General features: G+C 50.2%; 1 protein-coding gene across 3 annotated transcripts in view; it reads left to right on the forward strand.

Moving 5' to 3' along the window:
• PHLDB3 (pleckstrin homology like domain family B member 3) overlaps window positions 1–12,362 on the forward strand; it is a 25,525-nt gene extending 13,163 nt beyond the window's left edge. The window contains exons 9-15 of one of the 3 annotated variants that reach the window (XM_040252556.1): window positions 4,892–4,994; window positions 5,150–5,240; window positions 5,325–5,412; window positions 5,542–5,598; window positions 9,568–9,787; window positions 10,382–10,467; window positions 11,934–12,362. In XM_040252556.1, the coding sequence (XP_040108490.1) occupies window positions 4,892–4,994; window positions 5,150–5,240; window positions 5,325–5,412; window positions 5,542–5,598; window positions 9,568–9,787; window positions 10,382–10,467; window positions 11,934–12,068 (780 nt within the window). In that variant the 3' untranslated portion in view covers window positions 12,069–12,362. The remainder of the gene's footprint in view (window positions 1–4,891; window positions 4,995–5,149; window positions 5,241–5,324; window positions 5,413–5,541; window positions 5,599–9,567; window positions 9,788–10,381; window positions 10,468–11,933) is intronic. The other 2 variants (XM_040252558.1, XM_040252557.1) reach the window with 2 other exon arrangements.
• Window positions 12,363–15,476: the final 3,114 nt, after the last annotated feature.

Here is a 15,476-nt window from a genome sequence, read left to right on the forward strand (position 1 = left end):
GTGTGTGTGTGTGTGTGTGTGTGTGTGTGTGTGTGTGTGTGTGTGTGCTTAGCTGTGCCCGGCTCTTTGCGACCCCATGGACTGTAGCCCGCCACGCTCCTCTGTTCATAGAATTTTCCAGGTAATAATACTGGAGTGGGTTGCCATTTCCTACTCCAGGAGGTCTTCGGGACTCAGGGATCAAACCCATGTCTCCTACATTGACAGGCAGGTTCTTAACCACTGAGCCACCTGGGAAGCCCAGTAGTCCCATGGTTACTATTTTAAAAAACGTTTGAAAATAATACGGACATAGAGAATCACATCGAGCACACGCGCAGCTTAATGATTATTAATGGGAACACTCGGGTGACGGCCCCAGGTGTCAGGTCACGACATACCCCTGCTCAATGGTGACCCCTATTGGTCTCCCGGAGAATAACCACTAGCCTGACGTTTATCCTAGTCTTACATTGAAAGTTCCATCAGTTCAGTGTCTATCGCTAAAAGCTATAGTTTAAACTTTGTGTGTCTGTGGCTATGGGCTTCCCTGGTGGCTCAGACGGTAAAGAATCCACCTACAATGCGGGAGACCTGGGTCCGATCACTGGGTTGGGAAAATCCCCTGGACAGGAGGGCAGGGCAACCCACTCCGGTATTCTTGCCTGGAGAATCCCCATGGACAGAGGAGAGCCTGGTGGGCTACAGTCCATGGCGTCTCAAAGAGTCGAATAAGACTGAGTGACTAAGCACAGCGCATCTCTTTTAAATCTCCTAGAATCCACAGAGAAGGCAATGGCAACCCACCCCAGTACTCTTGCCTGGGAAATCTCATGGACAGAGGAGCCTGGTAGGCTGCAGTTCATGGGTCGCAAAGAGTCCAAGAGTCGGACATGACTGAGCGTCTTCACTTTCACTTTTCACTTTCATGCACTGGAGAGGGAAATGACAAACCACTCCAGTAGGACACGACTGACGCGACTTAGCAGCAGCAGAATCCACAGACTCCCATTTCTTTTATTGTCCCTCTTGAAATTTGTTTGGTGAAGAAACCAGGCAGTTGTTCTGTTGCAGGTAGGATTTGCTGATTGCATCTGTGGGGGTCAACACCACCTTGCTCTGCCTGTTTATTTCCTGTAAAGTTGAATGTGGGAGGCGGAGCAGTTGCATGATTGGCATTTTGGCGAGTCATCCTGGGAGCATGTGTCTCTTTTTTTGTGGCATCCTTTGATTGATTCCCTGGAGGTCATGAGTGGGAAAATCCCATCTGTCATTACTTCATTTATTTTTATTGTTTTTTGTTTTCTTTAATGTTAAAGAAATCTTAAAACAAAAAAAGCAGTTATTATTTTTTGGCTGCCCGCTCAGCTTGTGGGGTCTTAGTTCCCTGACCAGAAATGGAAACTGCACCCCCTGCATTGGAAGCGCAGAGTCTTAACCACTGGATTGCCAGGGAAGTCCTCCTTCTTCGTTTATTGACAATTTTTTCTAAAGAGGGACTTGCCTTTATTGATTATTTGGTTACCCAGGGATATGGTTTTTGTAGGAAAAGAAAGTGCTTGACAATTTCACTTCATTCACCTACCTTCAAAATAAAGAGTTGGTTCTTTTGGTGATCAATTCGATTTTTCTTTGAATTATATATATTTGATGAGTTAAGATCTTTAGCAGTGAGCATACGTATTGATGGGCTTTCCCGGTTGCTCCTTGGTAAAGAATCTGCCAGAAATGCTGGAGATGCAGGAGACTTGGGTTTGAGACCTGGGCCAGGAGGAGGGCCTGGCAACTCACTCTAGTATTCTTGCCTGGAGAATCCCATGGGCAGAGGAGCTGGCGGCCACACACCATGCGGTTGCAAAAGAGTCTTATTCGACTGAAGCAGCTTGGCATGCACGATATGTGTTGGTGTTCAAATTATACAGCTTATTTATTCTTATTGTCTTTTGTTATCCAAGCAGAGTTTTTGCTTTTTTTTTTTTTTAAGAAATGATTTTAGTTTGCTTTCTTTGTTACTCTCAAATAAGTTTATTTTCATTTGGGGGGTAGGTTTTTATTATTTTATTTTGAAATGATTTAAGACTTACAGGAAAATTGCAGGAGGAGCAGAAAGAATTCCTGTCTACCTGTCACCCAGATTGTGTGACTAACATTTTACCACATTTGGCATTTGCCTTATCATTCTCTGTCTGTACACACACACACCCACATGCACACACACAGTTTATTCTTCTTTTCTGAAGCATGATTCCCCTTTACCCCTAAATGCTTCTACTTTTTATCATCTGAGGTCAAGGCCATTCCCAGATGCAACCACAGTACAGCAGTCACATTCAGGAAGCTAACATTGAGACAATACTATTCAAGTCCGCATATGTTATTCATATATAAATTATCTAATTTTGGCTGTGCTGGGTCTTCGTTGCTGCTCTTGGTTTTCTCTAGCCGTGGTGAGGGCCTTGCTCTGCAGCTGCGGTCTTCTCGTTGCAGTGGCTTCTCTTGCGGCAGAGCACGGGCTCTAGGGTGCATGCGCTTCAGTAGCTGTGGCCGGAGGGCTCGGTAGTTGCAGCTCCCAGGCCCTGGATCTCAATGACTGTGGCACACAGGCTTGGTTGCTCCCCGGCATGTGGGGTCTTCCTGGACCAGGGCTGGAACCCATGTCTCCTGCGTTATTAGCAGGCAGATTCTTTACCACTGAGCCACCAGGGAAGCTCTTGTTACTCATATTTTTGTCAGTTGTCCCACAAATGTTTTTTTGTTAGCAAAAAACAACAACAAAAAAATTGTTTTTTCTGGTCCAGGAACACAGGTTGCACTTGGTTGTCATGTTTATTTTATTATTTTAAAAAAGAATATTCCTCTTGTTCTGAGTTCAACGGGAGGACATTCAGAGAAAAGATCTTTCTTGCCGCTGTTTCCATCCACTTAACTCACCTCCCAGGGGTAGCCAGGGTTACCAGTGTCTCCTGTCTTCCCAGAGATGTACTGTGTTTTTTAAAAAGTATTTATTTTTACTTATTTGGGCTTCCCCGGTAAGCATCTGCCTGCAACGCGGGAGATCTGGGTTCAATCCCTGGGTTGGGTAGATCCCCTGGAGAAGGGAAAGGCTACCCACTCCGGTATTCTGGCCTGGAGAATTCCATGGACTGTATAGTCAATGGGGTTGCAAAGAGTCGAACATGACTGAACGACTTTCACTGTACATTGGATATTTACTTATTTGGCTACGCTGGTCTTAGTTGCCACATTCGGGATCAGGTTCCCTGACCAGGGATGGAACCCGGGCCCCCTCCATTGGGAGGTCAGAGTCTTAGCCACTGGACCACCAGGGAAGTCCCAATACTCTGTACTGAAACAGTCAGGCATGTATACACTCTCCCCCTCTTTTTATGGGTAGGTGGTATCCTCTTGCACTCTCTGTACTTGCTTATACCTTAAACATTATTTTCCAGCTGATATAAACAGCATCCTTTGCCTTTTATCTGCTTTGGGGTTTTCTGCCATGTGGATGATCTCAGGTTTATCGAGCCTGTCTCCTTTTGATGGGCACTTAGGCAGTCTCCTAGGTGGTCTCTTCCTTGCTTAGGTAGGGAATCTGCCTTCAGTGCAGGAGATACAAGAGACTCAGGTTTGACTTCTGGGTTGGGAAGATCCCCTGGAGAAGGGAATGGCTACCCACTCCAGGATTCTTGCCTGGGAAATCCCATGGACAGAGGAGCCTGGTGGGCTCCAGTCCATGGGGTTGCAAAGAGTTGGACACAACTGAGCGACTAACACTAACTAACTAACTAGGTGGTCTCCAGGCATCTGTGGGAATTAACCTTGAACTCAGATCATTTTGCACATGTCTGAGTGTACCCACAAGATACAGTCCTAGAAATGAGTTGAGGCACAAAAGGTTTATACATTTGTCATTTTTTGATTTTATTTACTTTCTTTTTAAAAATTCATTTTATTTTTCTTTTTTCCCATTTTTATCTTTTAAAAAGAGCCAAACGGACCTCCATAAATGTTTTCCAATAAAACAGCCGTCAGCCTTGTGGGCGGAGAAGGCAATGGCACTCCACTCCAGTACTCTGGCCTGGAAAATCCCATGGACGGTGGAGCCTGGTGGGCTGCAGTCCATGGGGTCGCACAGAGTCGGACACGACTGAAGCGACTTAGCAGCAGCAGCAGCCTTGTGGGAGAACATCTGGGTTTCCCACTTCTCTACCAATACAGTGAGCTTTAAAAAAAAAAAACAGTTTTATGTAGAGCTATAATTTACCTACCCTACAATTCACCCATTAAGTGTTTTTATTGGTTTTCAGTGTAGTTATAGAGTTGTGCAAACATTACAATCAGCAATTTTAGAGAATATTCAGGAGGGAATGACCGCCCACTTGAGTGTTCTTGCCTGGGGAATCCCCATGGACAGAGGAGCCTGGCAGGCAGCAGTCCATGAGTTTGCAAGGAGTCGGACACGACTGAAGTGACTTAGCACGCGTGCACAAAGAAACCCTTACCCTTGAGCCATCACCCCTCAATTCCCCTCTCCTCCCAGCCCCTGGCAACCACTGTCTCTCTGGATTTGCCCATTCTGATCAGTACACTGTGTGGCCCTTTATGACTACTGCATTCACTCAGCATTGTGTTTACAGTGGCTTTCTGATCTGTGCCAGTGAGATGGTGGTTTCTTTTTTTGAAAAAAAAAAAAAATTATTTATTTGACTGCGCCGGGTTGCTCAGTCTTCACTGGTGCAGCATGTGGGATCTAGTTCCCTGACCAGGGATCGAAGCCCCTTGCATGGGGAGCTCGAACTCTTCACCCTTGGACCACCCAGGCAGTCTCCAGATGGTGGTTTTCCTTGGCGGTTCTCCGATCTAATGGTGGAGACTGAGCATCTTTTCCTGTGTGCCTGGGCTGTGTGTGTTTCAGGGCTCCATTGGCCTCCAGAGGACTGGAAGCCTGTCCCGGAAGAGGGGAGAGAGAGCCAGTCAGAGAGGATGTCCCCGGCCTCTGTCGCTCCATTGTACTGGTGAGTACCAACTGCACACCACATACCCTCTTCTCCCATCACCACTCTCCCTGCACACAGGATGGAGAAACCTGGATGCCCCCAATGGGGGAGAGAGGGAGAGGCTTAGACCAGGAAGCATCCCAGCCCATTGCCTCGGCCCTTCTCCCCCTCAGGATCCCTGGAGGCCTCGGCCCTCCCGCCTGAAGCTAGAGACTCCGGGAGGCACCCGCTCTATCAGCTGCTAAACTGCGGCCCCGGGAATAGGTGAGATGTCAGGGAGAAGGTGGGAAGATGGGGGGAAGAGACTGGGCTCCTCTCACCGGCCCCATCTCTCTTCCCTGCTCCCAGCTGCAGGGCCCTCTACCCAGACATCGCCCGAATGGAGCAGCTCCTGCAGCAGGCCGTGGCGGAGAGGGAGCGGCTGCTGCAGGCCAGGGTGAGACCCAGCCCCTCCTCCCCAGTCCAGACCCCCAGCCCCTCCTCCCCCAGACCCAGGAACCCAGTACATTTCCCCCACTTCTTACTGGTTTGCAGTCTCGTTGACACTTTCTTTCTGCACCCACAGGAAGGGACAAGAAGAAGCAAGGAAGGTCCCTCAGGCCCCCCTGTACCTGCCATCATGGTGAGTCTCGCCCCTGCCCTCACTTCCCCTGGCCTCTGCCCTTTGACATCTCACCCTCTCCTGTCCTCCAAAAAGTGTCCTGGGCTTGGCAAGGGAAGGGGAGCTCTGAAGACCTAGTTTCTGTTCCCATCAGGGTCATCTGAATCCATGGTATGTGACACGCTCAGTTCTCTGTGCCTCGGTTTCCTCTTCTGTAAGTGGGTGCCGGTGTCCGCAGTTACTGCAGTATGAGGGTAACCACAAGCTGGGGCTTTTAAATAGTATTTAAAATTTTATTTACTTAAGAAATATTCAAACATATTGTTCAAAGGTTGACTAGATCAGTAACCTCCCATGTGCCCACCGTGCAGCTCATGGCCGTTGTTTCACTGGTCGGTCGTGTCTGGCTCTTTCGGGACCCCATGGACTATAGCCTGCCAGGCTCCTCTGTCCACGGGATTCTCCAGGCAAGAATCCTGCAGTGGGTTGCCATTTCCTTCTCCAGGGGATCTTCCCGACACAGGGATTGAACCCGTGACTCCTGCATTCACAGGCAGGTTCTTTACCACTGAGCTATACCAGGGAAGCCCTCCATGTTGCTCTGCTGGTTATCAATATTGAATCTTATTTTACTTACTGACTTTGTTGTTCTGGACCCGCACCTACTTCCCATTCTGCAGCAGAATATTTTAAAGCCAATTCCACATAGTTTATCATTCCCTCCATACATCACTATGTACCTACTATATATCTATCTGTCTATATATATATTAACATAAGTTCCACTGTCATAGCTTATGAAATTATTACTAATTTTGTAGCATTCTAATACATGGTCCATATTAACATTTGGTGAGCACTTCCTCTCTAGAAGCCTCAGTTGCCTCCTCTGTGAAATGGGGACAATAATGGGTTGTTTTGGAGAGGCAGGGAGGTGACCACTTGCCACAGTGCTGGCCGCAGAGCAGACCTTCAGTACATGGTGATCACTTAGTGTTGCTGTGCAGAGTTGGCAGGATGACCCAGGGGGCGCCCTTTTAACCACCCCTTCTCCTCCTGTGCGTTCCCCAGCTCCTTCCCCCACCCCCTCCTCACTCTCCCTTGTCTCCATGCAATTTGTCTCACCTCTATTTCTCATCCTTCCTTGCTTTGGCCTTACTTCAATGTTTTCAGCCCTCAGTACTCATAGTGTGGTCCATGGACCAGCAGCATCGGATCCTTGAACTTCATTCCCCTCCAGACCTCCATCCTGGAATGACAGAATCCCAGTCCACATTTTAACAAAATCCCTAATTGTCTCCAAATTGTCTCCAAAATAGATTTTGATAGTTGGTTATTCAAATCTGGATCCAAACAAAGCACACACAGTGCCTTTAGGAAAATGTCTTAAATCTCTGAGATTGAGTCCTCCCTCCCTGCTTAAAAAAAAAAAAAGCCATTTATTGGGTGGAAAAGTCCTTTATCTTGTAGAATTTCTCCTACTCTGAGTTTAGCTGACAGCTCCTCATTAAGCTTTTATTTCTACCTATAGTAAGAATATGAATACTTTTTTGTTACAACATACACCGTATTTATTTACCTTTGTGGCCTCCCCGTGTGGCCTGTGGGATTTTAGTTCCCCAGCCAGGTATTGAACCCATGCCCCCTGCAGAGGGAGTGCGGAGTGCCAGCCACTGGACCACCAGGGAAGCCCCTACAGCAAACACTTTAGAATTTGGGAAAGTGAAGTTCTCCCAACCTGAAGGCGCAAGTGTTTTCTGTTGCGGAGGAGACTTTAGATCTGTGTTTATACTTGTCCACATTCACCGATCAAACTGCATTCGGTGAATTTATGTTCCTCACAAACAAGTACACGGTTCCCAACCCATTTCTGGTTCTCTCAAACATTAGGCCTTTCCTTATTCATTGCAACCCAGTATTTATGGAGTGTCTATTTATGGTGGCCTTCTCAAGTGGCTCAGTGATAAAGAATCCGCCTGTCAATGCAGAAGATGGAGGAGATACGGGCTCCATCACAGGGTGGGGAAGATCCCCTGGAGGAGGGCATGGCAACCCACTGCAGCATTCTTGCCTGGAGAATCCCACGAACAGAGGAGCCTGGCGGGCCACAGTCCATGGGGCCGCAGAGAGTCGGACGTGACTGAGTGACCGAGCACGCCCTGTGTGGTAGGCCCTGGGTGACAGCAGAGTGGCAGTCCCTGCCTTGTGGAAGCTGGCATTTAGCAGGGGAGAGAGACAGAAAGCAGCATCAGTAAGTAACATAAGTAGCATGTCAGGTGCTGATAAGAGCCGGGAATAAACTAAAGCAGGAAGGCTGGTAGAGCCTTCCGGGTTGTCAGACATAAGCTCTGCCTCATTAAAAATGAAACACTAGTCTGTGTAGCACCATCATTTATTAACCAGTCCCCTGCTGACTGCATTGTCCCCCATCCCCACCCCCTCACACCTCGAGCTGCCTTCTCGCATCCGTGAGCAGGCGTGTCCCTGGGGTTTGCGCCTGGGGGTGGACTCACCAGGTGACAACAGCGAGCTCATCCAGGAAACAGCCCCGTGAGGAGGGTGCTGGGATGAGGGGCAGGCATTCCTTGGAGGACACACGGGTGGGCAGTGGGGGAGAGGCCAGTCCCAAGCCCATCCCTGCTCTCCTTGACGGGGGCCCGGCTCCACCCGTGTCCTACCTGAGCGACCTTGGTGAGTCACTTCCTCATTAAGAGCCTCAGTTTCCTCCTCTGTGAAATGGGGACAATAATGGGTTGTTTTGGAGAGGCAGGGAGGTGACCACTTGCCACAGTGCTGGCCGCAGAGCAGACCCCCAGTACATGGCGATCACTTAGTGTTACTGTGTGGAGTTGGCAGGATGACCCAGTGGGCGCCCTTTTAACCACCCCTTCCCCTCCTGTGCGTTCCCCAGCTCTTCCCCTCAACCCCTTCCTCACTCTCCCTTGTCTCCATGCAGTTAGTCTCACCTCTGTTTCTCATCCTTTCTTGCTTTAGCCTTACTTCAGTGTTTTCAACCCTCAGTACTCACAGAGTGGTCCATGGACCAGCAGCATCAGCATCCCTGAACTGAATCCTAGTCTGCATTTTAACAAAATCCCTTAGGGGTCTGCTTGCATGCTGGAGTCTGAGGCCTCAGTGTGACCTTGGGGATCATATACCATTCTTTGCAGGAAGCTTTCGGGAAGAATAGGTTTGATCAGGCTAAACCTTATAACAGCAGATGCTTTGATTGCCTTCATTGTGCTCCACTTTATGGCCACCACTCTGCCTGGGGAGTTCTGGCTCATCAGCTCTGGCTGTGTGACTTGGGCCTGTGACTTAACCTCTCTGAATCTTGGTTTCCACATCTGTAAAATGGGGACAATGACGTACCTACCTCCTGAGGAGAAGGGGGACAAAGAGATTATAAAGTGTGTGTGTGTGTGCATGTGTGTTTTAGCACAGGTAATGATCACCAATTTCATCACAGCAAGAATGCTATCTACAACAATAATAATAATGGAATCAGCACTCTCATTATAACCACTCACTATCTGGTTCCTGTTTTACAGATACAGTAGATGAGGGCTTACTGGGGTTTATCACTTTTCTAACACATCTCTGGTATTTCAGGGTGAGCACTAAGGTCAGGAAGACCTGGCTTCACATCCCTGCTCTGTCACTTAGAAGCTCTGTGTGACCTCAGGTGGATTATTTCTCTCTGTACTTCAGTGTGCTCATCTGAAAAACGGGACTTATAGTAGCCTTGACCCAAGAGTGGCCATTGAGGGGAGTTGAGAAATGGATGCTGGTAAAGCCCTGGGCAGTGTGTCAGTCAATCGGAGTAGCTGTCAGAAATACCACCTTAATCGTCATTGCCAAAGTTAAAGGCTGTGCTGGTCCTTCCCCTTGAGCTACTGCGGTGGGCTCCCCTCGAGGGTCCAGGCTATATAGACTTCCCTCCCAGCTCTTGACCCTATGACGTCACAGCCCCTTCTCTTCCCTCCCCAGGCCCCGCCCATGCCGCCATCCAGCCCTGCTGGCCCTCGGGTCTTGGATCTCCGGCAGCACCTGGAGCGCTGGGGCCACAATCCGGAAAACTGCCCACACTTACAGGTTTCCGGAGGCTGCTGCCGCGGACCCCTGGTGAAGATGGGTGGCCGTATCAAGACCTGGAGGAAGCGATGGTTCTGCTTTGACCGCCAGGCCCGCCGCCTGGCCTACTACGCAGGTAAGCCCAGCCCCTCTGCCTGAGGTGCCTGGGCCCCCAAGTCTGTGAAAGAGACCACTCCAGACCTTCACCCCAGAGACATAGCAGCCCCACCCCCAGGCCTCTCCTGTCTTAGGTCCATGTATGTGCCTGGACCCCCTAGTCGCTTCCTCCTTCAGCCACCCAGCCCTCATTGGGTATCACTTGTGTGCCCGGACCCCAGTTTCCCCATACCCAGGAGGAGCATTATCAGTGCCTAGCCCCCAGATCTAGGGTTCCAAGCCTCTCCTCCTTCCTCTCTAGGGTAATCGATGATTCTGGACCTCTCCTTGAGTCTCTGCCCTTCTCAGGGGCCAAGGGACTTGGGCACCTAGGATTCTAGCTCCCCAGACTCTACCTCCCAGCCTTATCCACTCACTACACCAGTCTCCCATCGACGTTCACTCACCTCCTAACCACAGTGCTTTAGGGACCTTCAGATTCTATCACCATGCTCCTCACCCCAACCCCAGTCTCTGGACTTGGGCTCAGAGACTCCTCTCCCCCTTGGTACCCTCCCCTCCAACCCCAACCCATCTCTCACTGGCTCTGTTTCTCCCTCACCCCCTCCATCAGACAAGGAAGAAACCAAGCTCAAAGGTGTCATCTACTTCCAGGCTATCGAGGAAGTCTACTACGACCACTTACGCTGTGCCTTCAAGGTGAAGCCCTGTTGGGTGCTGCCCTGCCCTCATGGTTGGAGCCCCGCCAGTCAAATCTTAGCTTATGCCCTGGGGAAGGGCCACCCAACAGCCCCTATTGTCAGGGTACTCCATCTAGCACAGGAAACCCAAACAGGTCATTTTCCCTTCAGGGGCCAGAAATTAAGAGCTGTCTCTGGCTCTCAGCCACAGTTATTTTTCTTGGAGAGCAGAAATTTGGGAAACTCAGATGCCAAATCAAAAATGAATGACTGAATTGGGCAAGATGGGGACTGAGGCCGCCTGGGAGCATCGAAAGGAGAGAATCATTTCTTAGCATCTTCTCACAATTGCCAAATGGGAATGGGTCCTGTGGGGTCATATCAGATTTATTTTTTCCGAGAGAATTCTGGAATTGGAACATTTATAAAAGTGCAGTGCCAGAAACTGATACAATGTTTAGAAAGCTCTGGAGGGTAACTGTGTCTTTAGAGCTTAGGTTGGAATCCCAGGTGTGGGACATCAGAAAAGTGACTTCCATTCTCCAGCCTCAGTGTTTTCACCTGCAGAATGGGCACTCTTAAACCCATGTCTCCAGAGTTGAGGTTAAAGATAGAAAATGGACGTAAAGGCTTTACTTAATTTGGGGTTGGCAAGTAGGTACTCAATAAATAGATTGTAGAATAAATTTTTCCCAGTTTCAAACCAGGGAGACCTAGATTTGGAAGAGGGGAAAATTTGAATGCTTGTATTTCTAATATATGGACTTCCTAGGGGACTCAATAGGGCTTCCCTGTGGCTCAGGTGGTAAAGAATCCGCCTGCAATGCAGGAGACCTAGGTTTGATCCCTGGGTTGGGAAGATCCCCCGGAGGAGGGCATGGCCACTCACTTCAGTACTCTGGCCTGGAGAATCCCCATGGACAGGGAGCCTGGCAGGCTACAGTCAATGGCTGGCAAACAGTTGGACATGACTTAGCAACTAAGCATAGCACAGGGCGCTCAGTGGTAAAGGATCCGCCTGCAGTGCAGGAGACACAAGTTCAGATTCCTGGGTCGGGAAGACCCCCTGGAGGAGAAAATGGCAACCCACTCCAATAATCTTGCCTGGGAAATCCCTGGACGAGGAGCCGAGCCTGGCAGGCTACAGTCCTTGGGATCACAAAAGAGTTGGACACGAGTTAGCGACTGAACAACAGCAACAATTTCTAATACAAGAGAAGGTAGAGCTGGGGGATTTGGACATGGGTCCTTCCTTTAAATTCCTCTTGCTCCCATAATTCTCAGCGCCTTCCTGTGTTAATTCATTTAACCTTCATAACCCATCGAAGTAGGCAGCATCATTTAGAAGGACAGATCCGCATACATTCAGGGAGTTTAAATTACTTGCCCAACCCTACACACCCTGTAAATAGCAAGGCTGGAATTTGAACTACGGTGGAGTCATATCTGTTCTCTTAACCACCTCCACTCCGCTACTTATTCCAGAGCCCGAACCCTCGCCTAACGTTCTGTGTCAAAACCTACGAACGCCTTTTCTACATGGTGGCTCCCAGCCCAGAGGCGGTGCGTATTTGGATGGATGTCATCGTTACAGCGGCTGATGAGAACCACGCCCCCTGATTGACCACACTCTCTGGGGGGACGTCTCAGTGAAGCTCCGCCCCCGCGCGGTGTCTCGAAGCCATGCCCACTGTCGGGAAGCCTGGCCCCGCCCCTTTGTAACTCTCCAGGGAGTTTTGTGGGTTTGATGGCTCGGCTGGTCTGAGCCGCGATTTCCGGGCTGCAGGTGCCTTCTCCGGATGGGAAGCCAGCCCCTCGGGCTCTGCCCCGGGCTGGAGGAAGATTGCGGGGGCGGGAAGGAACTATTTATTGTTGCTCCTATGATACCGAATTAAACATGGAAGAAAACAGTTTGCTGAGGTTCCCAGCACAGACGTAGGGGACCCTCGACCCCTAGGCAAGGCATCTGAGTTACGGGTACCCAAAACAACCAACCATCCCTCAGCTGGTTCTTCCCGTAAGGAATGGAGGTCTTCTTCAACCCCATGGTCTTGGATGGGAGCAAGGGGTGGGTGTAGAACGGCATGTGGCAATTTTGTTTTTCACTTTGTGGGTCCGCCTGCTTCCACCCTTTTGGACCTGACTGGGCAATGTCTAGGCAATTGGCAATTTCTAGGAACTCCTAGGCTCCTGCCTCCCAGGCCTTGGCACATGTTATTCCCTCTGCCCTTCCCTTAACCAGCTAGCTCCTTGTTCTTAGCTTCTTAATTGGATTGTCACCTTCTACAGGCAGCCCTTCCTGACTCCCCCACCTGGATCAAACACACCGTCTCCTTTGAGCTCCCCTGGGCTACAGTCCATTGGGTCACAAAGAGTTGGACATGACTGAAGCAACTTAGCAGTCACGCACACATGGTCCATTCCTGAACATCCTGGGACATCATTGGTGATGGATCTATGTCCCGACAGACTGGGAGCTCTAAGAAGGCAGAGCCAGGGCTGTCCTGGTTATAGCTGTATTTCCAGCACCATAGGGCACATTTCATTCCATGAAAGGGAAAAAAAATAGTTATCCTTTCATCTCTCAGTCTTGGTAAATAATATACCCAATGTTCCCTTTGCTAAGTTACCTTTCCCCACTCCACCCTACTCATCATTTTGGTCAAAACTCAGATGGTTCCTTCTCTAGGAAGCCTTCCCTGATTCTTCTGAGTCAGATGTTTCCTCAGGGCTTCCCGTCCCAGCCCTGATCATTCTGCCTGCACCTTCCCCACTGGGGCCTTGACTACTCTGGGTCATCCGTGCTGATGAGTGTTTCATGTGCTGGGCGGGGGCTCCAGGAGGCAGAGGTTGGACTGTTTCCATCACTGCTGAGTCCTTGGCACACAACAAAGGGCCCGTCTGCAAAGTAGGTGCTGAGGCAATGTCTGATGGTTGAATAAACTGACGAGAGAGATGCTGAGGATGGGGTGGTGGTGAACAGGACAGACAGAACTTTTTACCCTTTAGGTCTCACCCAAGGTGTCCCCTTGGAAAAGACCCCGATGCTGGGAAAGATTGAGGGCAGGAGGAGGAGGGAGCGACAGAGGATGAAATGGTTGGATGTCATCGCCGAGTCAATAGACATGAGTCTGAGCAAACTCCAGGAGATAGTGAAGGACAGGGAAGCCTGGTGGGCTGCAGTTCATGGTACGCAAAGAGTTGGACACAACTGAGTGAGTAAACAACTACAACAGCAGCAACAAGGTGTCCCCTCCTCCAGGAAGCTCTCCTTGATCCCTGGTGGGCTTCCACAGTCCCTTGAGCTTCCCAGATATAACCTTGACCCCTTTAGGCTGTCCCTGTGTGGAATAGGCCTTTTCCTCCCTTAAACTTCTCTGGAACCAGGCATTCAATTCCTCTGGTTCCCATTGCCTCCAGTCCTGGGTGTCCTGTCCCAGGATTCCTTAAGGATCTAGTTGTCCTCCTGAAGCCCCAGAATGCAAACAACCCAAACCCCAGGCCTTTGGGGACCCCAACTGTTCCTTGGCCTCTACCTCCAGGTATGAGATATCTGGATCTTTGGATTATTTCATCCTCCGCCCCTCTGCAAACTGGGTGTCCTTACAGGGACCAGCTTCCCAGGCATGTGACTCATGGGGTTGATAGGTCCCTGCGTTCAGAAGAGCCCTCTTGGATTTAATCATCTGCGATTGCCATCTGGAAATTCTTAATTTTGCATTTGAATTTGCATTTTGGAAGTGAAGTCTGAAGGGACATGGAGCTTGATCGGGGGGGATTGGGGCCTCGGCTCAAACAAAGTCCCACATCTATCATCTCCCACCTCCCTGGGATAGGTTCTGTCTGCCTTCCCCTCCTCGCTCCTGCCCTGTGACCTCTGCCATCCACAAGCCCCGGCAGGGGCCTGGAAGCCCACAGGAGAGTCAGAGACTTATGCCTCCTAGCATCTCAGGTGGGCACAGCAGCGGGCAACTGGTGGAAGAGGAACCCAGCAACCAGAATGGCTTAGTTGTGGGGCAGGGTCTCTAAACACCTGTGAGGGTCTGTGCTTGTCCCATGAGTATCCCTGTGCACAAGGGAACATGACATTAGACATTAGACTAAGGGAACATGACGTGGGGTTGGGAGAGACAGAGAAAGAAAGGAAAGTAGCATTTATTAAAATTTTTTTTTTCTTTGGCCATGTGATGTGACATGTGGGATCTTAGTTCCCAGATCAAGGATGGAACCCACGACACCCCCTGCAGTAGAAGCTCAGGGTCTGGACTGGACTGCCAGGGAAGTCCCCAGCATTTCTACTTTAATACCTTTCATTACACTCTTTCCTGCCCTTTGAATCAGGTCCCCATATTTTCATTTTGCACTGGGCCCGGCAAATTATGTAGCTGGCCCTGGCTCTGACCCCTCCCCTTCTCTGACACATCCCAGAGGGAGTGGGTCTGAGGGAGGCTGGGAACATCACCGGGCCCAGAGCCTACCTTTCCCCAGGGGACAGGAAATCCATAGTGCAGATGGCCCCAGGCTTGTCTGACGCCCTGGCATGACCTCCGGGGCTGGGGACCTGGTGCCTCCACACTGACCCCTCTGTTCATCTCTCTGGGGAACCGATTCTAAACCTGTTTGCATTGACCCCCGTGCAGGATCGCTGGGGAGAGTCATAGAATAGTTATAAGCATAGACCCTGTATTTAAACCTTGTGTCCTCTGGTCACAGGCCATGTTGCGGGGGTGGAGGAGGGGGCAGGCTGTCAGCACCCAGGATGCGGGCAGGCCTGAGCAAGAGGAGACTCCCCACCCTGGGTCCCACTCCCTCCCAAGACGCCAGCTCTTCTGGTCTGGCCAGTTGGGGTTCCTCCCTGAAACTCTCCCACGCAGCTGGGGCCTGCAGGGCCTTCTGCTCTGGAGCGCACAATAATACTTGTATTGTCACCCTGCCTCACTCCATACCTCAGGAGATAGGGGGTTTTAGACCTATTTGGCAAAGGAGGCAGCTGAAATTCAGAGAGGGAGATGGTGTGGCTGGAGGTCA

Source organism: Oryx dammah, unplaced genomic scaffold, assembly GCF_014754425.2.
Source record: "Oryx dammah isolate SB20612 unplaced genomic scaffold, SCBI_Odam_1.1 HiC_scaffold_13, whole genome shotgun sequence".
Classification (NCBI taxonomy): domain Eukaryota; kingdom Metazoa; phylum Chordata; class Mammalia; order Artiodactyla; family Bovidae; genus Oryx; species Oryx dammah.